The 23,483-nt window shown below is 45.3% G+C and overlaps 1 protein-coding gene across 1 annotated transcript in view; it reads left to right on the plus strand.

The window, feature by feature from the left end:
• Window positions 1-23,483, plus strand: part of LOC124775119 (serine protease snake-like) — a 216,871-nt gene that overhangs the window by 123,275 nt on the left and 70,113 nt on the right. The window contains exon 4 of the mRNA XM_047249961.1: window positions 20,317-20,576. Coding sequence (XP_047105917.1) covers window positions 20,317-20,576 — 260 coding nt within the window. The remainder of the gene's footprint in view (window positions 1-20,316; window positions 20,577-23,483) is intronic.

Below are 23,483 nucleotides of genomic sequence, written 5' to 3' on the forward strand. Positions count from 1 at the left end.
ACCTGCTCAACATTGCTGGGTGCCACTGATGGAACTGCTTATACTGAGATAATGTCACTTCTTGCTGTCTGCACCTGTTCAACATTACTAGGTGCCACTGATGGACTGCTTCTACTGACATAATGTCACTTGTTGGTGTCTCCACCTGTTCAACATTGCTGGGTGCCACTGATGGACTGCTTCTACTGACATAATGTCACTTGTTGCTGTCTGCACCTGTTCAACATTGCTGGGTGCCACTAATGGACTGCTTCTACTGAGATAATGTCACTTCTTGCTGTCTGCACCTGCTCAACATTACTGGGTGCCACTGATGGAACTGCTTCTACTGACATAATGTCACTTGTTGCTGTCTGCACCTGTTCAACATTGCTGGGTGCCACTAATGGACTGCTTCTACTGAGATAATGTCACTTCTTGCCGTCTGCACCTGCTCAACATTACTGAGTGCCACTGATGGAACTGCTTCTACTGACATAATGTCACTTGTTGGTGTTTGCACCTACTCAACATTGCTGGTTGCCACTGATGGACTGCTTCTACTGAAATAAATTCACTTGTTGGTGTCTGCACCTGTTGACCATTGCTGGGTGCTACTGCTGAAACTGTCAACTACTTGTTTCTTGAACTATGGAAAGCATGTTATGTGAACATTTGTATAAACTGATTTTTTGTGTATTGTGTAAACTATTATGTAAAGTTACATGTATAAAAGAATTTGTATTGCTTACTGTATTATATATATTAGGTTAATGAAAGGTCAGTGCAAAGCAAAAATTTTATCTAATTATGTGATATTTACGTATTAATATTATCTTTTATTTTTGTCTGTATTTTTGTGGACGAATTTGGTGGTATTTTCACCACCAATGCTGGCAAAAATACCATCAAATTCTGGCCCGTGGAGGAAGGGCATATGAAAGGTGGCTACACTGAGCCACAGCGCCAGAGATTGCGCCAAAGAGTATTATTCAGCCGCCTCCACTGGCAGTACTTGTTGAGAACTCGTAGTAGTCAGTTCTGGTCGAGATGTGGTAGTAGTCAGTGTTTGTTGAGATGTGCTAGTGGAGAGTGCTTGTCGAGAACTCGTAGTAGGCAGTGCTTGCTGAGATGTCGTAGTGAAAAGTTCTTGTCGAGAAGTCGTAGTGGACAGTGCTTGTCGAGATGTTGTAGTAGGGAGAGCTTGTTCCATGTTTTATGCAGTTTTTTGATGGGCTAGACAGCAGATGTTGTTCTAATGGAGATATTGTAATGATTAGAGTGCTTTTCATCAATATATATGAAGGTAACAAAACTCGTTTTTTTCCTCATTATTTCAATGTCTTGAATAATGCGACATTACAGGTTCAGTCAACAAAGCATCTGGCTTGTGTTCTTGTATTAGAGTGTAATTCTGGTTTTCTTGCGCAATTATAGTAGTTATATTTTTTAATTACTTCAGTATAAATGATATTTAAAATTTCTTGTCTTATTGAAGAAGAGCCGTGCCAGACGTGTACGTTGAATCACACTTCCACACACAGAACAGCTACATTTGTGCTTTGGTTTCGTACGTTTTATAGTTGCTGGGGACTTAATTAATTAATTGTGTAACGGAAATTTTCTTTCATTCTTTGTTGTTATTCTACGCAGTCAGATTGCGTACAAATACTAGTCAGGGCCAACCGTTTACGAGACTTCGTAATCGGACAGACAGCGACTGAAAATTAAAAAATATTTGCATTTCATATTTATTCAATTAAGCCCCCATGCAACATCGCTGGCCACACTTCTCTGGGCGGCCCGCTGCTTCCATCGCTGGCCGTCTTCACACGCACGCTCCCTTACGTGGCCGAGAAATGCATCGCTGGCCGCACGTCTCCGGGCGGCTCGCGGCTACCATCGCTGGCCGCCTTCGCGCGCGCGCGTTTGTCAGCACACAGCAATTGGCTACGCCAGGAAAAATTGCGATTGGTTTTCCCTGAAAAACAGTGACCCCAGCCTACGGCTCCATTAACTAGCAAGCCATATTAAACCCGGCCGCCGCCGCAAACGACAGTTCTCATCGGGAAGTGCATTACGCCGTGTTCCAGCTGCTTGTGGATGACTCGCCGCACCACTCGAGGTTACCTGGCTGCTCGGCGGAAATCTAGCGACTTCACTTGGAGAGACTGAACTTCACTGGACTTGGGAATAATTACGGGACGTGCACCCCACTATGCACATTTGGACATTGGTATAACCAAACTTTAATTATGCATTACTTCTGAGTGTGAGCCTGGGTAGACGCTTGGCTAACATAATTGTTAAAAAGTGATTTGTGATTTAATAAACCAGACTGACGAGGTTATTGTGTTATTCCTGGTTATAACACCCTCCAATTTTGAGTCGATTGGTCGTCATAACCTTTAGGGGTGATTTCCTCAAAATTGCGGGGGTGTTGACCCAAAATATCTTAGAGTCCTTCGTTTCAAGTTGTACACACAAGCGACCTGCCAAATTTGAGCCGAATCGGTTGGCCGTGTCTGAGGCCTTCCCCTTGCCACTGTAGCACTTGCAACCTACGTCCCCATTTATTTGCTGGATGTATTCCGATCTCTGTCTTGACCCCACAGTTTTTACCCTTACAGTTCCCTCTAGTACCATGGAAATTGTTCAGTGATGTCTTAACAGATGTTCTACCACCCTGTCCATCCTTCTCGTCAGTGTTTTCCATATATTTCTTTGCTCACCGATTCTGCAGGGAACTACCTTCCTTACCTTATCAGTCCATCTAATTTTCAGCCTTCTTCTGTAGAGGTTTTCGGAAATTACCATAACCAGTCGCCTTTTTAAATACGTGTATTCCCGTAAATACATCTATTTAAAAAGAAGGCTGGTTGTGGTAATTTCTGGAAACCTTTCCATATTACAGTCGCACATCCACAATGGGTAGAATTTTTATTCTTCTCTAGCTCCACATCTCAAATGTTTCAATTCTCTTCTTTCCCACAGTCCATGTTCCAATACTACATAATGCTCTGCTCCAAACGTAAACTCAGAAATATGCTTCTGAAATTAAGGCCTATGTTTGATATTAGTAACTTATCTTGATCAGAAGTGCCCTTTTTGCCAGTTCTGGTCTGCTTTTATGTCTTCCTTGCTCCGTCCATAATGGGCTATTTTGCTGCCTAGGTAGGCAGCTACTTCGTGACCGTCAATCCTGATGTTAAGTTTCTCGCTGTTCTCATTTCTGCTACTTCTCATTACTTTCGTCTTTCTTCGATTTACTTTCAAATCATAATCTGTTCTCATCAAAATGTTCATTCCAGTCAACAATCCTGTAATTCTCCTTCACTTTCACTCAAGGTAGCAATGTTACAGCGACTCTATAATCCCTCTCTTGAACCTTTCTTTTATTCTCGTCATTACTTCTTCGATTCAGTGGGAGCTAAAGTCTTCATATTTTTCTTACATCATTTTAAGTCCGAACATTTTGGTCTGTTCCTCCATCTTATTGTTCCCACTGTCAACCGCAATGTCAGAACTGCCTCTCTAGTCTGCCTCTCCTAAATCTAAACTGATTGTCATCTAACAAATCCTCAAATTTCTTTTCCATTCTTCTGTATATCATTGTCAGCAGCTTGATTGCATGAATTATTAAGCTGATTGTGCGATAATTCTCGCACTTGTCTGCTCTGGATATCTTCGGAATTGTGTGACTGATGTTTCTCCGAAAATGTGATGGCGTATTGCCAGTCTCATACATGCTACATGCCAAAGTTAATAGTTCTTCTGTTGCCACTTTACCCAATGATTTCATAAATTTACGATGGAATGTTACCTGTCCCATCCCATCTAGTTTAACTGTTCTTAAGTTGTCCAAAGCTCTTTTAAATTTTGATTCTGATACTGGATCCCCTATCTCTGCCCTGTCGACTCCTGTTCCTTTTTCTATAACGTCATCGGACAAGTCCTCCTCCTCTATCTATCCGCTCTCTCCTCTGCATTTAGCAGTGGAACTCCCATTGCCCCCTTAATGTTACCTCCTTTGCTTTTAATTTCACCGAAAGTTGTTTGGACTTTACTATATATGCTGAGTCAGACCTTCAGACAATCATTTCTTTTTCGATTTCTTCACATTTCTCATACAGTCATTTAGCAGTGGGTTACCTGCGCTTCCTACTTAGTTCGTTCTTGAGTTACTTGTATTTCTGTATTCCTGAATTTCCCTGCATATTTTTGTACGTTCATCTTTCGTTGATCACCTGAAGTATTTATTCTGGTATCCAATAGTTCCTTCGCAGTTACGTTCCTTGTACCTACATTTTTCTTTCCAACTTCTGCGACTGTCCTTTTTAGAGATGTCCGTTCCTCTTCATTTGAACTGCCTAATGAGCTGTTCAATATCACTGTATCTGTAGCCTCAAAGAACTTCAAGCGTATCTCTTCACTCCTTAATACTTCTGTACCCCCCTTCTTTGTGCATTGATTCTTCCTAACTAGATTCTTGAAATTCAGCTTACTCTTCATCATTATTAAATTGTGATGTGAGTCTATATCTGGTCTTGAATACCCCTTACAATCCAGTATCTGATTTCGGAATCTCTACCTTACCATGATGTAATCTAACTGGAATCTTCCCATATTTCCCGACCTTTTCAAGTATACTTCCTCCTCATGTGATTCTTGAACAGAGCATTCGCTATTACTGATTTATATAGTGACATTCATTGCACAACTCAATAAGTCTTTCTCCTCTCTCTTTCCTACTACCAAGCCCATATTCTCCTGTAACAACTTCTTCCACTTCCTACAACCGCATTCTGTTCCCGAGTGACTACTAGATTTTCATCTTCCTTTACGTACTGATTTACCTGTTCAGCATCCTCATATACCTTCTCTGCCTCTTCATCCTCTGCTTGCCACGTCAGTGTTTAGACATGAGCTGTTGTCGGTGTTGGTTTGCTGTCGATTCTGATGAAAATAGCCCTATCAGGGAACTCTTCACAGTAACTCATTCTCTGCGCTTCATTCCTATTCGTAACGAATCTTACTCCCGCTATACCGTTTTCTGATGCTGTTGGTATTATCCTATACTCTCCTGACCCTAAGTCCTACTTTTCTTCCCATTTAACTTCACTGAACCGTGCCATATCTAGACTGAGCCTCTGCGTTTCCCATTTCAGGCTTTCTAATTTCTCTCCCACTTTCAAACTTCTAATATTCCATGCCCCGAATCGTAGAACATTACCGTTTCGTTGGTTATTCACTCTTTCTCTCATGGTCACCTCTCTCCTGACAGTCTTCTCCGAGAGATCCGAATGGAGGACTAGTCCGCAATCTTTTGCCAATGGAGAGTACATCACGACACTTTTGAATTACGTGTTACCTCTCTGGTGGAGGAACATTATGCGTCTTTAGTACAGTGGTTTCCTTTGCCTTATCCACTCCCATACCGTTGATCATTGCTGATTTTTCCGCCTTTTAGTGGGACTTCCCAATCCCAAGAGCACAAGAGTGCCTTGGACCTCTGTCGGCTCCTCCATCTTCTTTGACGTTGTCAGAACAGTGATGACTTATTATGCCGGAAGTCTTCGGCTGCCATTGCTGATGATTTTTATTCAAAATTTAAGCTGTGTCAGGGCTCGAAACCGACACCGAGGATGTTTTGATTTCTATTCAGAGACGCCAACCCTAGACTATGGGTGAATATCTTGTGCATAATAGAGCCATTGAAAAGGAAAGATGTGTTGGATTTAGCAAGTCGTTTGGTTAAAAGGAGCGTTGTACACTTTTGGGAGAAACATGTCGTACGATAGAAACCATGAATTTATATACGTTTTGCACCAAAAAATTATGTTGATGAAGGGGGTGTTAACAGCGGATTTGGAGATTTAGGAAGAAGAGGACTTGGACAGAGAGGGTGTAAGCTGGTGGCAGCCAGGGGCCGCCACTAAGGCTGCATTATATAAAAAGGTGGGCCATCTAAAGGGCATAGAGAAGTGCGGATGCAGCATTTGTTGTTAGAGTTTGAAGATTTGTGTTTTCCTCGGTGTCCATGGCCAGCAGCAACCCATACACAAGGCAGAATTCCGACAGAATATAAGGCACTGGTGTGCTGGAAACCATATGGTTACCTCGGTATTTACAATCTATTCTGGCTGAATTTATCAATGAACAAATGTCTTGTGGGGTAGTAGAGGAAAGCAATAGTCCATGGCTGGAGGAAACAGGAATTATGGTTGTATCTACGAAGTCTACGAATGGTTCTAAGAGGTAAAGGTTCTGCTGCGATTACCATCAACTTAACAGTAAGTCAGTAACATGCGCACCCCATACCCAGTATCACGGAGACCATCGATAAATTTGGGCAGTGTCGGTAACTCCCTACCATGGACCTGAGAAGTGGATACCAGGATACCATCAATTGGAAGTGGTTCCGGAGAACTGACCAAACACAGATTTCTCATTCTCTGGAGCCATTATTAGTAAAAGGGGATGAAGTTCACGTTAAAGAATGACCCTGTGTTTCAGCGACGGATGGATTATTGACGAGGTTGAAGCCTTACCAGTGTCTAGTATATCTGGATAATACAGCTGCGTTCTCGAAGGACATGGAGGAAAGTGATGGATGGGTGGGATAAGTATTTATGAGATTATGAGCTGAACATTTGATGTTAAGTATGGAAAAATATCATTTTGCTTTGGAGAAAGTAGGTTACTTAGGGCATGTGATTGGCAAAAATGGGGTGAGAACTAACCCAAGACTGGTGCAAACAGTACGCGATTTTACAATTCAGAAGTCAAGTAAGAAACTATTGTCATTCTTGGGACTCCCAAACTATTATAGGAAGTTCGTTAGAGGGTTCGTTAATATAGACTTCCACAACTGTTGGAAAAGGGTGCAAAATTCATGAGGACAGAGGAATGTCAGAATGTGTTCGAAAAATTGAAAAAAGTTTTAACGTCAGTTCCAATTTTAATTTTTCCAGATTTCCAAAAGTAATTTATATTGTCATGCAATGCATCTAAGCACGCTTTTGAGTATGTTCTCAGTCAAGAGGTCAAAAGAGAGGAGCATCAACTTAACAGACCTTAAAAAGCTATTCGACCACAGACAAAGAAATGCTCAGCCTCATATAGAATCACATATTTTCGGTGTTACCTTTACGAGAAGAAATTAAAAGTGGTTACTGGCGATGCCGTATTGAAATGGTTAGTAGGGTTGAAAGACCCATTCAATGGACTAACTAGATGGGTGTTAAGTTTCGGTGAGTTTGACTGTAAAGTCGTACACAAACCAGAAAAGAAACATGGAAGTGTGGATGCCTTAGGCATGAAGGTAGCAATAATACAAATACTGGATCATGACCTTGCTGAAAGGTAAGCAGCACAGCAAGTTGACAGTAAGCGCAAGCTATAAAAGATTCAACCATAGTTTAGCATGTGTGACGGTCTGCTGTGTAAGACAACTAGGTTAGGGCCATGAGCAGTGGTGTGGACTAAGTTGAAGGAAGACGTTCTGAGAGAGGCACATGATCACAAGTCTGCTACTGGAGGATTCAGAGCAAGAAACCAAACGGTGAACGGTGGCTGAGAGATATTGGTGGAGGGGAAAGAAAGAAAATGTGAGAAATTGTGTGAGTGCATACAGGATGGTGACTTGAGTGATAAACGAATACCATTACATAGATTGCCAAAAGCTTCAAAGCCATTTGAAATGATTGGGGAGGATGTTTCCAGACCGTCCAACCGACCTCCAACAGGGAACCGTTTTCTGTTGACAATAATAGATCTCATGAATGCATGGTTTCGCGGCGATATGTACTAATAAAATTCTCTCGAGCTTCCGTTCGCCCCAAGAGCTTTAAAATCCAGGAGCTTTCGGCCGAGTACTCCTCGCCCATTGTCAAGTGGTGACGGTTTTTTGGTTGCTGTTGTCGTCCTTATATACCGGCTTTGCATTCTGGTGTCCGCTCCGCCACCATATAAGGTAAAGTTTTCAATGTGCCCCCAGAGCGACCACTTCAACCTTTCTATGCCGGGTTCCAAACCATGCTTAGCTGTAGGCTGCCGTCTTTATTGAGGGTGTTGATACAAACTTTTATCTCGACAGCATTATTAATTACACTAACACAGAAACTACTAGTCCATGTAATAACCGACGTCTCTTTGAATGCAGTACGATGAACATTTTGAACAACAAGCTCTTCTATCGCTGATTTTCCAGGGTCCCGAAGGTGAAGGTTTCTCTTGTGTTCTACACAGCACTGTTCAATAGTACGCACAGTCTCTATGACATAAAACTATCCACACCTACACGATATTTTATATACTTCTGTCGTAATGAGCCCTACATAATCATTCAAAAGCCTCATAAGGAGTCAATTTTGATTGTAGCCCCAAAGACAGAATCGATTTTATGCCTCTGTATGCTTCTGTAGGTAACGGTTAATCTTTCAGTTACTGAGCCTTGAGATGGATGTAAAAAGGTGGATAAATTGTTGGACCATATCAACAATATCCATAACAAAATCAAGTTCACGATGGAGGTAGAGATCAATGGTGCCTATTTTTCCTTGAGGTAGCCGTAAAGCAAATGGGTGTCTCAGCTGCAGTGTTTACCAGAAACCCTAACAAGTGGACCAATATCTGCACGCTAACAACTATCACCATCCGTCGCAGTTACATTCTGTTCTGAGGAACTTGGTGCATTGAACGGAAACTGTTCCAGACACTGAAAACCTGCCGAAGGGACTCAGCCACTTACTGAAAGTATTCAACAAAAATAGCATTAAGAATGTAAGAGGCATTCTGGATAAAATTGGATCTTTAAAGACCTTAATATGCCATCAAGTTAGTGCGAATTGCATTCAGGGGCAAACACGGTTGCTTCATGACTTTGACCTACAGTTATACTACCTGTCTATCACACCTCGGGGTTGATTTATGATACTGGGGATAATCTCTCCTTCTGAGGAAATACCCTGCCCCTCCCCCCTCCTCCTCCCCAACAACTCTCCCCTCTCCTCGCTGATACAAGCACACTTTTTATGTCAAATTAATTGACTAATTAATTAAATCGATCAACAATTAACACCTCCCCCTCTGGAAAACCCCCTATCTCTCCCCTCCCATACCCCCTGTCCCCCTCGCCTCCCCACCTGGAAATTCGCAGGAAAAGGGCTCAGTCTGTGCTGGAGAGGAAGGATCTCACGACACAAAATTCAAATCCTTGTCAGTTACACAGCACAGGATATACTCTATTTATAAAATTCAATTTTCAGTAGTTTAATCTCTTCATTTTGCGGGAAAAAGTTCACATCCAGTCCAGTAGCAACATTTCCTAATTACGTAATTACACTGTTGCAGATTGGAGACGTTGTCTTGTAAAATTCTCGTGTGTGCGCTCACCTTGACGTGCAGGGAACGACTGGGATAATTCACAACGCCACCACCAGAGGACGTCCCACCCCAATCCCTCGCCCACCACCGCCCAGAACAAATTAAGGGGAAAAAAAACTCAAGAAGAAGGATCACATGACACGAAATTCAAATCAATGTCAATAATATATTGATATGTATTCTTTATTTAAGCAGTTTGTGGGAGACAGGGCTCAACCCCAAGAGTAGAATTCAGTCAGGTCTGCATTTTCCCATTCCCGCTTCCTATCACTTAATAACTGTAAGCACCTAGGAAAGCAATGAAGAGCGGTAAATTAGTCACAGATTGGGGTCTCCCGCATGCCTGTCTATCGTCCACGCGCCACCACGGAGGTCAAAAACCTCCTATTGTCTTAATTACGGATCACGATACTACACTCATCAAAAAAAGTTTTGCATCACTCCGGTTCCCAGAAATCCTGAAGATAGACGTTGACTGTGGATAATGTATCACAGACACCGTCCCTTTGACTGTTTAGAGATGTCACTAAACCCGTCCAAAGACGTAAACAACCATATGCATAAGCAGCGCCAATTAGACGGAAGGGTTCCAACAGCCGATCAGCTCCAGTCCACCAGGAAGGAGGTACACGGCTCGTGTTGCCTAAACGGTCAATACCGCGATTCGATCGCGTCGCATTGTTACTTTGTACCAGGAAGAGATCTCAACAGCCGGCCGGAGTGGCCGAGCGGTTCTAGGTACTACAATCTGGAACCGCGCGACCGCTACGGTAGCAGGTTCGAATCCTGCCTCGGACATGGATGTGTGTGATGTCCTTAGGTTAGTTATGTTTAAGTAGTTTTAAGTTCTAGGGGACTGATGACCTCAGTAGTTAAGTCCCGTAGTGCTCAGAGCCATTTGAACCATTTTGAACCAAGATCTCAACAATGGAAGTGTCCAGGCGTCTCGGAGTGAACCAAAGCGATATTGTTCGGACCTGGAGGAGATACAGAGAGACAGGAGCTGTAGATGACGTGCCTCTCTCAGGCCGCCCAAGATCTACTACTGCTGTGGACGACAGCTACCCACGGATTATGGCTCGGAGGAACCCTGACAGCAACGCCACCATGTTGAATAATGCTTTCCGTGCAGCCACCGGACGTCGTGTTACGACTCAAAATGTGCGCAATAGGCTGCATGATGCGCAACTTCACTCCCGACGTCCATAGCGAAGTTCATCTTTGCAACCACGACACCACGCAGTGCGGTACAGTTGGCCTCAACAACATGCCGAATTGACCACTCAGGACTGGCATCACGTTATCTTCACAAATGAGTATCGCATATGCCTTCGACCAGACAATCGTCGGAGACATGTTTGGAGGTAACCCGGTCAGGCTGAACGCCTTAGACACACTGTCCAGCGAGTGCAGCAAGTTTGAGATTCCCTGCTGTTTTTGGGTGGTATTATGTGGGGCCGACGTACGCCGCTGGTGGTCATGGAAGGCGCCGTAACGACTGTACGATACGTGAATGCCTTCATCCGACCGACAGTGCAACCATGTCGGCGAGGCATTCGTCTTCATGGGCGACAATTCGAGCTCCCATCGTGCACATCTTGTGAATGACTTCCTTCAGGATAACGACATCGCTCGAATAGGGTAGCCAGAATGTTCTGCAGATATGAACCCTATCGAACATGCCTGGGATAGATGGAAAGGGGCTGTTTATGGACGACGTGACCCACCAACCACTCTGACGGATCTACGCCGAATCGCCGTTGAGGAGTGGGACCAAGAGTGCCTTGATGATCTAGTGGATAGTACGCCACGACCAATACAGGAATTCAACAATGCAAGAGGACGTGCTACTGGACATTAGAGGACTCTGAAGGTATCGCTGTATGGTGATACAATATGCAATGTGTGGTTTTCATGAGCAGTAAATAGTGCGGAAATATTTACCATGATCTCTATTCCAATTTTCTGTATAGGTTCCGGAACCCTCGGAACCGAGGTGATGCAAAACTATTTTTATATGTGTATTTAGCTCTATGTTCTGTTTGCAGAGGAAATTATTCGATTTATATAATGTTTGCGTTTGATACTCAGACACTTAAAACATGTTTTTATTACGAAGAAGGATAATTATAAGGTGGTGGTGAGTGTTTCAAGCAATCTATTTGAGTACTCTAAACTGTTAAACAATTAATTTGATAGGGTAATGCAAAAGGACTATTTACCTCTATTTTTTATATCGAAATCGTGTCAACTACCTCTTTATACCCAACATTAGACAGCGGGAATATAGTATTCTGAGGAGAGATGAAAACTGCCGTCTGTTTGTTTGGAGACATTGGTTCACACACACAAAAAGGAATCAGCTTCTTCAGAGTGATAGACACGAAGTGGGTCTGGAATTTCCTGCTCAACGGAATGCTTTGTTTGGAGCTGCGAGATCAAAGGAGGCTGATATCTAGGCTGTGGTAGGTTGTATTTAGTATTATGAATTGTAATTAGTACACTGGGCGGTTTTTGACCTCTGTGGCGGCGCCCGGACAATAGACACACACGCGGGAAACCCCAAACGGTGACTGCTATACCGCACTTCATTTCATTTCTCAGTGCTTACAGTTAATACATCACGGGAAGTGGGCATGAGGGGGTGAAGACCTGAGCTCTATACAAGTGTTTGAGCTCTGTCTCTCACAAAGTGATGAAATAAAGAATATACATCAATATATTATTGACATTAATTTGAACTTCGTGTCATAGGATCTACATCTACATCCATACTCCTCAAGCCACCTGACGGTGTGCGGCGGAGGTTACTTTGAGTACCTCTATCGATTCTCCCTTCTATTCGAGTCTCGTGTTGTTCGTGGAAAGGAAGATTGTCGGTATGACTCAGCGTGGGCTTTAATTTCTCTGATTTTATCCTCATGGTCTCTTTGCGAGGTATACGTAGGAGGGAGCAATACACTGCTTGACTCCTCGGTGAAGGTATGTTCTCGAAACTTCAAAAAAAGCCCATAACGAGATACTGAGCGTCTCTCTTGCAGAGTCTTCCACTGGAGTTTATCTGTCATCTCCGTAACGCTTTCGCGATTACTAAATGACCCTGTAACGAAGCGCGCTGCTCTCCGTTGGATCTTCTCTATCTCTTCTATCAACCCTATCTGGTACGGATCCCACACCGGTGAGCAGTATTCAAGCAGTGGGCGAACAAGTGTACTGTAACCTACTTCCTTTGTTCTCGGGTTGCATTTCCTTAGGATTCTTCCAATGAATCTCAGTCTGGCATGTGCTTTACCGACGATTAATTTTATATGGTCATTCCATTTTAAATCACTCCTAATGCCTACTCCCGATTAATTTATGGAATTAACTGCTTCCAGTTGCTGACCTGCTATATTGTAGCTAAATGATAAAATACCTTTCTTTCTATGTATTCGCAGCGCATTACACTTGTCTGCATTGAGATTCAATTTCCATTCCCTGCACCATGCGTCAATACTACAGCATCATCCCCAAAAAGCCTCACTGAACTTCCGATGTTATCCACAAGGTCATTTTTATATACTGTGAATAGCACCGGTCCTACGACACTCCCCTGCGGCGCACCTGAAATCACTCTTACTTCGGAAGACTTCTCTCCATTGAGAATGACATGCTGCGTTCTGTTACCTAGGAACTCTTCAATCCAATCACACAATTGGTCTGATAGTCCATGTGCTCTTACTCTGTTAGTAAACGACTGTGGGGAACTGTATCAAACGCCTTGCGGATGTCAAGAAACACGGCATCTACGTGAGAACCCGTGTCGATTGCCCTCTGAGTCTCGTGGATGAATAACGCGAGCTCGGCTTCACGCGATCGTCTTTTTCGAAACCCATGCTGACTCCTACAGAGTAGATTTCTAGTCTCCAGAAAAGTCATTATACTCGAACATAATGTGTTCCAAAATTCTACAACTGATCGACATTAGAGATATAGCTCTATAGTTCTGCACATCTGTTCGACGTCCCTTCTTAAAAACATGGATAACCTGAGCCCTTTTCCAATCTTTTGGAATGCTATGCTCTTCTAGAGACCTACGGTACACCGCTGCAAGAAGGGAGGCAAGTTCCTTCGCGTACTCTGTGTAAAATTGAATTGGTATCCCATCAGGTCAAGCGGCCTTTCCTCTTTTGAGAGATTTAATTGTTTTTCTATTCCTCTGTCGTCTATTTAGATATCTACCATTTTGTCATCTTTGCGAGCATCTAGAGAAGGAACCACAGTGCAGTCTTCCTCTGTGAAACAGCTTTTGAAAAAGATATTTAGTATTTCGGCCTTTAGTTTGTCATCTGTTTCAGCACCATTTTGGTCACAGAGTGTCTGGACATTTTGTTTTGACCTACCTACCGCTTTGACATAAGACCAAAATTTCTTAGGATTTTCTGCCAAGTCAGTACATAGAACTTTACTTTCCAATTCATTAAACGCCTCTCGCATAGCTCTCCTCACACTACATTTCGCTTCGCGTAATTTTTGTTTGTCTGCAAGGCTTTGGCTATGTTTATGTTTGCTGTGAAGTTCCCTTTGCTTCCGTAGCAGTTTTCTAACTCTGTTGCTGTATCACGGTGGCTCTTTTCCCATCTCTTACGATCTTGCTTGGTACATACTCATCTAATGCATATTGTACGAAGGATTTGAACTTTCTCCACTGATCCTCAACACTATCTGTACTTGAGACAAAACTTTTGTGTTGAGCCGTCAAGTACTCTGAAATCTGCTTTTTATCACTTTTGCTAAACAGAAAAATCTTCCTACCTTTTTTAATATTTCTATTTACAGCTGAAATCATCGATGCAGTAACCGCTTTATGATCGCTGATTCCCTGTTCTGCGTTAACTGTTTCAAATAGTTCGTGTCTCTTTGTCACCAGAATGTCTAATATATTATCGCCACAAGTCGGTTCTCTGTTTAACTGCTCAAAGTAGTTCTCAGATAAGGCACTTTAAAAAATTTCACTGGATTCTTTGTCCCTGTCACCCGTTATAAACGTTTGAGTCTCCCAGTCTATATCTGTTAAATCAAAATCTCCACCCAGAACTATAACATTGTCGGGGAATCTACTCGAAATATTTTCCAAATTTTCCTTCAGGTGCTCTGCCACAACAGCTACTGAGCCAGGGGGCCTATAGAGGCATCCAATTACCATGTTTGAGCCTGCTTTAACCGTGACGTTCACCCAAACTACACTCCTGGAAATGGAAAAAAGAACACATTGACACCGGTGTGTCAGACCCACCATACTTGCTCCGGACACTGCGAGAGGGCTGTACAAGCAATGATCACACGCACGGCACAGCGGACACACCAGGAACCGCGGTGTTGGCCGTCGAATGGCGCTAGCTGCGCAGCATTTGTGCACCGCCGCCGTCAGTGTCAGCCAGTTTGCCGTGGCATACGGAGCTCCATCGCAGTCTTTAACACTGGTAGCATGCCGCGACAGCGTGGACGTGAACCGTATGTGCAGTTGACGGACTTTGAGCGAGGGCGTATAGTGGGCATGCGGAAGGCCGGGTGGACGTACCGCCGAATTGCTCAACACGTGGGGCGTGAGGTCTCCACAGTACATCGATGTTGTCGCCAGTGGTCGGCGGAAGGTGCACGTGCCCGTCGACCTGGGACCGGACCGCAGCGACGCACGGATGCACGCCAAGACCGTAGGATCCTACGCAGTGCCGTAGGGGACCGCACCGCCACTTCCCAGCAAATTAGGGACACTGTTGCTCCTGGGGTATCGGCGAGGACCATTCGCAACCGTCTCCATGAAGCTGGGCTACGCTCCCGCACACCGTTAGGCCGTCTTCCGCTCACGCCCCAACATCGTGCAGCCCGCCTCCAGTGGTGTCGCGACAGGCGTGAATGGAGGGACGAATGGAGACGTGTCGTCTTCAGCGATGAGAGTCGCTTCTGCCTTGGTGCCAATGATGGTCGTATGCGTGTTTGGCGCCGTGCAGGTGAGCGCCACAATCAGGACTGCATACGACCGAGGCACACAGGGCCAACACCCGGCATCATGGTTTGGGGAGCGATCTCCTACACTGGCCGTACACCACTGGTGATCGTCGAGGGGACGCTGAATAGTGCACGGTACATCCAAACCGTCATCGAACCCATCGTTCTACCATTCCTAGACCGGCAAGGGAACTTGCTGTTCCAACAGGACAATGCACGTCCGCATGTATCCCGTGCCACCCAACGTGCTCTAGAAGGTGTAAGTCAACTACCCTGGCCAGCAAGATCTCCGGATCTGTCCCCCATTGAGCATGTTTGGGACTGGATGAAGCGTCGTCTCACGCGGTCTGCACGTCCAGCACGAACGATGGTCCAACTGAGGCGCCAGGTGGAAACGGCATGGCAAGCCGTTCCACAGGACTACATCCAGCATCTCTACGATCGTCTCCATGGGAGAATAGCAGCCTGCATTGCTGCGAAAGGTGGATATACACTGTACTAGTGCCGACATTGTGCATGCTCTGTTGCCTGTGTCTATGTGCCTGTGGTTCTGTCAGTGTGATCATGTGATGTATCTGACCCCAGGAATGTGTCAATAAAGTTTCCCCTTCCTGGGACAATGAATTCACGGTGTTCTTATTTCAATTTCCAGGAGTGTATTTCACATTTCGGATCTCCGTCAATTTCCTTCGATACTATTGCACTTTTTATCGCTATAAACACGCCTCCCCCTTCACTGTCCAGCCTGTCCCAGCGGTATACATTCCAACCTGAGTTTAGAATTTCATTACTGTTTACATCTGGTTTCAGCCAACTTTCCGTTCCTAATACTATGTGGGCACTGTGATCGTTTATTAATGAGAGCAGTTCTGGGACCTTCCTGTAGACGCTCCTGCAGTTCCACCCCGCGATCGAGGCTTTCCGCCTTCACCAAATCCGCCCACCGCCTGTACGAACTGAGGATGACCTCTGAACCCAGACGGCAGGAGTCATTGGTGCCGACATGAGCAACAATTTGCAGTCGGGTGCACCCAGTGCACTCTATCGCCGCCGGTAGGGCCTCCTCACTAAACTGTGGGTACTAGACACTTCTTTTTGGAAACAAAACAAGCATTACCTGTCTCTGGACTGTATCCAAAACAAACACGAAATCTATGGAACACTATTACTAGTACTCGAAAATTAAAGATTCCTAAAAGCAAAAACACATGGAAAAAGAAGTGACAAGTATGAAAAACTCAGTTAACACTTAAATTTACGTAGCTTGCTGCACAGCAGATGTGAAGCAGACGGCAGTTACGTCTCCAGCACAGACTGAGTCTTTTTCTAGGAGCTGTATTGGGAGCGAGGTGTGGGGTGGGACATCCTCCGTTGGCAGCACTGTGCATCAGTTCAGTCAGTCCCTACGTGTCAAGGTGAGCACACACACAAAAATTTTCCAACAAGACAACACCTCCAATCTGCAAAAGTGGAATTACGTAATTAGGTTATGTAGTTGCTGGATGTGAGATTTTTGCCCTAAATAAAGACATTAACCCATGAAAACTGAATTTTGTAAATAAACAGTATATCCTCCGTTACGTAACTAACACTGATTTGAATTTCCTGTCGTAACATCCTTCCTCTCCAGCACAGTCTGAGATCTTTCCCCGCCAATTTCCAGGTAGTGGAGGGGAAGTGGAGAGAGGGTGTGAGAGAGGAGGGCTGGGGTATTTTCCAGAGGAGGAAGTGTTAATTAATTGATCAGTTTAATTAATTAGCCAATTAATTTGATATCAAAAGTGTCAGTTGCATTGTCAGAGGGAGGAGAGAGGGGTTGGGTAGGAGGAGAGGGAGGTGGAAGGGGTGAGGGGTTCTCAAAAGGACACTTTATCCCACGGGGGTCGTAAATAAACCATCATGGGGTTATACATCAACTAACATAACAATAACTTAAGGTCACAAATCAATCAATATTTTGGAGACACATGCTAGCATTAGTCCTAACGGCGTTTCGACGAGAGTTATCAGGTATGACTTCAAGCCGCCTCTGATAGTGATTCACAGAACTCAGACGACACAGCAGTACGTCTCAGAGGCCCTGTATCCTCATGTGCTATGCCCGGCAGTGGCAGAGTGCTGCTCTTCAGCAGCAAGCCTTTATAAAATGTACAAGCACAGTGAAAGTTCAGCCCCACTTCTCTTGACCAGAGTCGTGGTATTTAAGTGCAATGCTCTTTATAAAAAAAAAAATTTTGAAAATACCAGAGGAGAGGGACCAATGCTGCTTCTTTTCTCTGAATACTTAATACAAGTGATGTCTGAGTTTGGCCACTGCGCACTGTGATAACACCGTCACAGTGAAACAACACGCTTACGTGTGCAGCAGTTAGTATTTGTTATTAGTGGGTCGGCTAAGCATGGAAAAGTTATAAGAGAATGTAAAGTATCTTGCAACCTATTCCAAGGTTGAGATTAACAGGTATTTATTTTCTCTGGTGACTGCCAAAAATCACAATAAAAATTAACAGACAACAAAGTTTTCTAAAACTCAGATCAAATTACAGATTGAAGCTAACACTGTGGGGAGGAATCAGTGTGGAAACTGTATGGAGTAAGTGCAGCAAGCTACGCTTATCTAGGCATCTCGCGAAGTCAGAGTTGATAACACAACACAATGACACAGATTTTAACAAAAACAAGCAAGACTTGTTGGGCAGGAAAGTAAGCATACAGCTAGCTGCGCTGATTGTGGATCACATAAGAAAATAGGACACTTACGATACTCATACATGTCCACAAAATACACAGACCGTGCGCCCATCAGCACCAAATGATGGTCGAGAGACGAGTGACCCTCGTGGAGGGCGGAGATCGAATGATCACGGAATATATGTCGCCCTCCACAACTCCGTACCTTCACAAAAACTCTATATGGAGGGGAAGACTCAATGCTGTTGCTAATATGCCGCACGGGAAGATAGCTTACTTCATGAAAAAATGGGGAACGCCACGGAAGCTTCCCGCTCTTGGCGTACAAAAGGCACCTTTACGAGTAAGTCGTTGGTGGTGGAATGGAGAAATGTTTCACTGATTTGTCGGCTTCTTCGCGCCAAGCACGGTGGCGGAGCGACTCAATTCAATTGTGTAACACCAAATTTTGGAGCGAAAGCAACGACCCTTCCGACGCCACTCAGGCAGGCTCTGAGTGCCACGTCTTTTGATACTAAAATGTAGACTTTCACGGCCGGAAATATTATGTCCATTATAATTATCCGGGCTGTTATGCCGTGGTCGGTTGACGAATTCTGTGTCGATTCCCAACGTTTCGTCTCCGACTGCGGGAGACATCTTCAAGGGGGTCCGTAGCTCAATGGAAGGTCCAACACACCCACTGGCTCGCTACTGACTGAGCTGACAGTAGCGAGCCAGTGGGTGTGTTGGACCTTCCATTGAGCTACGGACCCCCTTGAAGATGTCTCCCGCAGTCGGAGACGAAACGTTGAGAATCGACACAGAATTCGTCAACCGACCACGGCATAACAGCCCGGATAATTATAATGGACACGTCTTTTGATGTCCAAACAGAACAGACAAAAATGGCGTGCTCATTTATTCTATAAGGATGGAAATGGCGACACGGCGCCTTCTGTTCAGGGGCAGGGGATGTGCTTGGTCTGCCAACAAAAGCACGAAACTGGCCGCAGCATTACTTCCGCGAAAACTGCGCAGCTGCCAGTGGACATTAGTCCTTCCTAATGAGATTCACAGCCGACAAAGAGGTCCTAGAAACCACCCTGGGTAACACGTTCCCAGTGAGAAAAATCGAAACTTTTACTCCCAGTAAATGTGCCCAGTACAGTCTATGTAAAATTAATCACGAAATGGTGACAAAAATGAATTAATATCGCGCAGATATATGTCAGAATAAAATAATTACAAGGGCACCTGACCGTTGAAGATTTTAAGTAAAATATTGATATATTTTAAAATGCAGAAAATTTACAGTAATGTTTATAGGATATGGAACACTGTACTTTACCAGACTGAGTTACAGAAAGTGAGTGAGGAGCGTTGTTGCATCGAGTTTTGGAAGAAATATGGGATGGAAAAGTTGAGGAGGAGGACCTCAGACGAAGATTTTTGAAAGGGAAGGAAGGAAGTGGGACGAACAGCAATCTTGGTAAGGAAAGGTAGAGGGTCATTCTGTTAAAGCTCCAGGGATGAGAGGATCTGTGGGCATGATTCGCTGTTAGGTAGACTTCGTTGCGACAGGATGTGCAGAGTGTGTAGGTGGAAGGTTAGGGAGGGAAGGGGGAGGTGAAAATGTATTGGTACAAGCCTGTCAGGGTACGAGAATTGATAATCAAGGATGAAAGGATAAGATGCTCGGTCTCAAGTTGGCGATAGGTGTTTTGTGTGGGATGGTAGCTAGGTAAAATTGATATTTGTATAGGATCGTAGTCGGAAAGGGTAGACGGATAGTGTGGAGACAGTGGTAACATTGTCGTGGAACTGAAATTCAGGCGACTTTCAGATAAGAGCAGATTGGTTGGACTAAGGGTTTGTAGGTATGGAGTGTGGTAGAAAGGTAAAATCTCCGTATTCGGCCTTCTAGTAGTTACAATCTAGGATTAGTTCGAGATGTTTTAGAACATACTAAACTAGATAGGACAGTTGTAAATGGGAGCAGAAGGTGGTTCGTCCTATAGTTAAGATATTGCCCAGACTACGAAAGGTCAGATCTTGAGGAGCCACCGATTGCAGCAGTTAAGTAAATTAGTTCAGATGGAGCTGAAGGGATCGTTAGGTTTTCAGGAGGGTGTGGTATAGTGCCAGGAATGCGCGCGTTGGAAAGGTTAAACATAAAATGTGTGTTTCAAGCACATAAATTACGTGGTGAATTTGATGGCTGTTATCGACCCTACGAGTATAAACTACGTGAGGGACTTGTAGTAGTTGCTGCTTTCTGAACCGTTGCAGGGGCCCGGCGCGCTGGGTGCGACTGGGGGACGTGAACCTGGAGGGCAAGAACCGGGACGCGAACCCGCAGCAGGTGGCGGTGGCGGAGCGCGTGGCGCACCCGGGCTACAGGCCGCCCAGCCGCTACGACGACGTGGCGCTGCTGCGCCTCGAGCACCCCGTCCACTTCGACGCGTACACGCGGCCCGCCTGCCTCCACGTGCAGCCCGACCTGCCCGCCGCCGTCGGCGTCGCCACCGGCTTCGGCAAGATCGACTTCGGTGAGCGCCGTGACCACCGAGCTAGTGTCCAGAATAAACATCAAACTCCTGAAGCGCAACACAAGCTTATACTTCTTACGTAAATGTGTAACCATCCTCGTCTGCACACCGGATGAATAACGTTTCTACAGGGTGGTCCATTGATCGTGACCGGGCCAAATATCTCACGAAATAACCGTCAAATGAAAAAAAATCAAATAACGAAACTTGTCTAGCTTGAAGGGGGAAACCAGATGGCGCTATGGTTGGCCCGCTAGATTGCTTGTGTTTTATTTACCAAAAAGGGGTAGCGGTTTATCATTCTGAAATGAATGCCAGACACTATCAAGAGCCGTTTAGTAGCGTTCTCGAAAAATTACCAAGCAGATCTGCGTTTGTTTTCGACAGGCTCCATATTACACGATGATAAATCCAGTATCACGAAATCCATCTACGAAATTGAGAAAGGATTATACACTCCTGGAAATGGAAAAAAGAACACATTGACACCGGTGTGTCAGACCCACCATACTTGCTCCGGACACTGCGAGAGGGCTGTACAAGCAATGATCACACGCACGGCACAGCGGTCACACCAGGAACCGCGGTGTTGGCCGTCGAATGGCGCTAGCCGCGCAGCATTTGTGCACCGCCGCCGTCAGTGTCAGCCAGTTTGCCGTGGCATACGGAGCTCCATCGCAGTCTTTAACACTGGTAGCATGCCGCGACAGCGTGGACGTGAACCGTATGTGCAGTTGACGGACTTTGAGCGAGGGCGTATAGTGGGCATGCGGGAGGCCGGGTGGACGTACCGCCGAATTGCTCAACACGTGGGGCGTGAGGTCTCCACAGTACATCGATGTTGTCGCCAGTGGTCGGCGGAAGGTGCACGTGCCCGTCGACCTGGGACCGGACCGCAGCGACGCACGGATGCACACTAAGACCGTAGGATCCTACACAGTGCCGTAGGGGACCGCACCGCCACTTCCCAGCAAATTAGGGACACTGTTGCTCCTGGGGTATCGGCGAGGACCATTCGCAACCGTCTCCATGAAGCTGGGCTACGGTTCCGCACACCGTTAGGCCGTCGTCCGCTCACGCCCCAACATCGTGCAGCCCGCCTCCAGTGGTGTCGCGACAGGCGTGAATGGAGGGACGAATGGAGACGTGTCGTCTTCAGCGATGAGAGTCGCTTCTGCCTTGGTGCCAATGATGGTCGTATGCGTGTTTGGCGCCGTGCAGGTGAGCGCCACAATCAGGACTGCATACGACCGAGGCACACAGGGCCAACACCCGGCATCATGGTGTGGGGAGCGATCTCCTACACTGGCCGTACACCACTGGTGATCGTCGAGGGGACACTGAATAGTGCACGGTACATCCAAACCGTCATCGAACCCATCGTTCTACCATTCCTAGACCGGCAAGGGAACTTGCTGTTCCAACAGGACAATGCACGTCCGCATGTATCCCGTGCCACCCAACGTGCTCTAGAAGGTGTAATTCAACTACCCTGGCCAGCAAGATCTCCGGATCTGTCCCCCATTGAGCATGTTTGGGACTGGATGAAGCGTCGTCTCACGCGGTCTGCACGTCCAGCACGAACGCTGGTCCAACTGAGGCGCCAGGTGGAAATGGCATGGCAAGCCGTTCCACAGGACTACATCCAGCATCTCTACGACCGTCTCCATGGGAGAATAGCAGCCCGCATTGCTGCGAAGGGTGGATATACACTGTACTAGTGCCGACATTGTGCATGCTCTGTTGCCTGTGTCTATGTGCCTGTGGTTCTGTCAGTGTGATCATGTGATGTGTCTGACCCCAGGAATGTGTCAATAAAGTTTCCCCTTCCTGGGACAATGAATTCACGGTGTTCTTATTTCAATTTCCAGGAGTGTATTATTGAATGGATGTAAAGCAATAATGTAGAACTTCTATCTAATGCCACATCATATGAGGAATTCACTAAAGCTGGCCTGCTAGAACACATCCGACCGCACTTCAGGGCGCAGGAATACCTTTTGTATAGTATATTACGATCAGTGGACAAGAAAATAAAACTTCTGAGGTTTCCTGCAACGCACTGCAAATTAAACGCCATTGAAATTATATGGGCATTTGTCGAGAACATAGACTTTGCAAAAGCGTTTCTGAATATTCCCCACAGTTTCTTTCATTGCAGTGAGAAATTCAATGACGGCACGTTGCTTGTAACATACATCACCTACAGATGCCACTTTGAAACTGTCCTGCAGGTAGGCTGTCAGTCGGAAGTGACGGAAACTTGGCACGCTCATTCAGGAGACTTCAAACAATACACAGGTAACGCTTCGCATTTGCAGCATTGTTTTCGCCTGAGAAAAAAAAATGCGGTGCATTACTTTCTGGGCAACCCTCGTACGAAAGGCGTCATTAAAAGCTGCCCAGAGAAACAGATTGTATTTCCATACCTGTGTTCGCAGTATGTAATTGAAAGTCTTTTGCGGAACACCCTCTGCAATTGCCCGATACCGTACCACGCAGACTACTTTTAGCTAGTAAAAACAAAGAAGCCTCGACCCAGAATCGCGCCCTTGCCCCCCTGCATGCTAACCCAAAACGCTATCCACTGCACTACCTACACAGCACTACTGCTCTGTTCTGACGGAGATAGTTACCATACACGTGATTACAGGGTTGCCAGATTGCCAATCTTTAACATCCATTTACTACACGAAATATGCGCAGGTCGAAATTTTGTGAGAGACATTGTTGTACTGCCAGTAAGTGAGGAATCGTGCTGCGAAATGCGAGTGACCAAATTACTCTCCACCCTGTATAGTGCACGCGTGACTATACTGTGTCAACACTGTTGTGTTGCAAATCAAAATGGAGCAACACTTCTAAATTAAGTGTTCGAAAGGTCTCCAGAAAGTTCTGAAGAAGAGA

This window comes from Schistocerca piceifrons, chromosome 1, assembly GCF_021461385.2.
Source record: "Schistocerca piceifrons isolate TAMUIC-IGC-003096 chromosome 1, iqSchPice1.1, whole genome shotgun sequence".
In the NCBI taxonomy this organism is placed as follows: Eukaryota; Metazoa; Arthropoda; class Insecta; order Orthoptera; family Acrididae; genus Schistocerca; species Schistocerca piceifrons.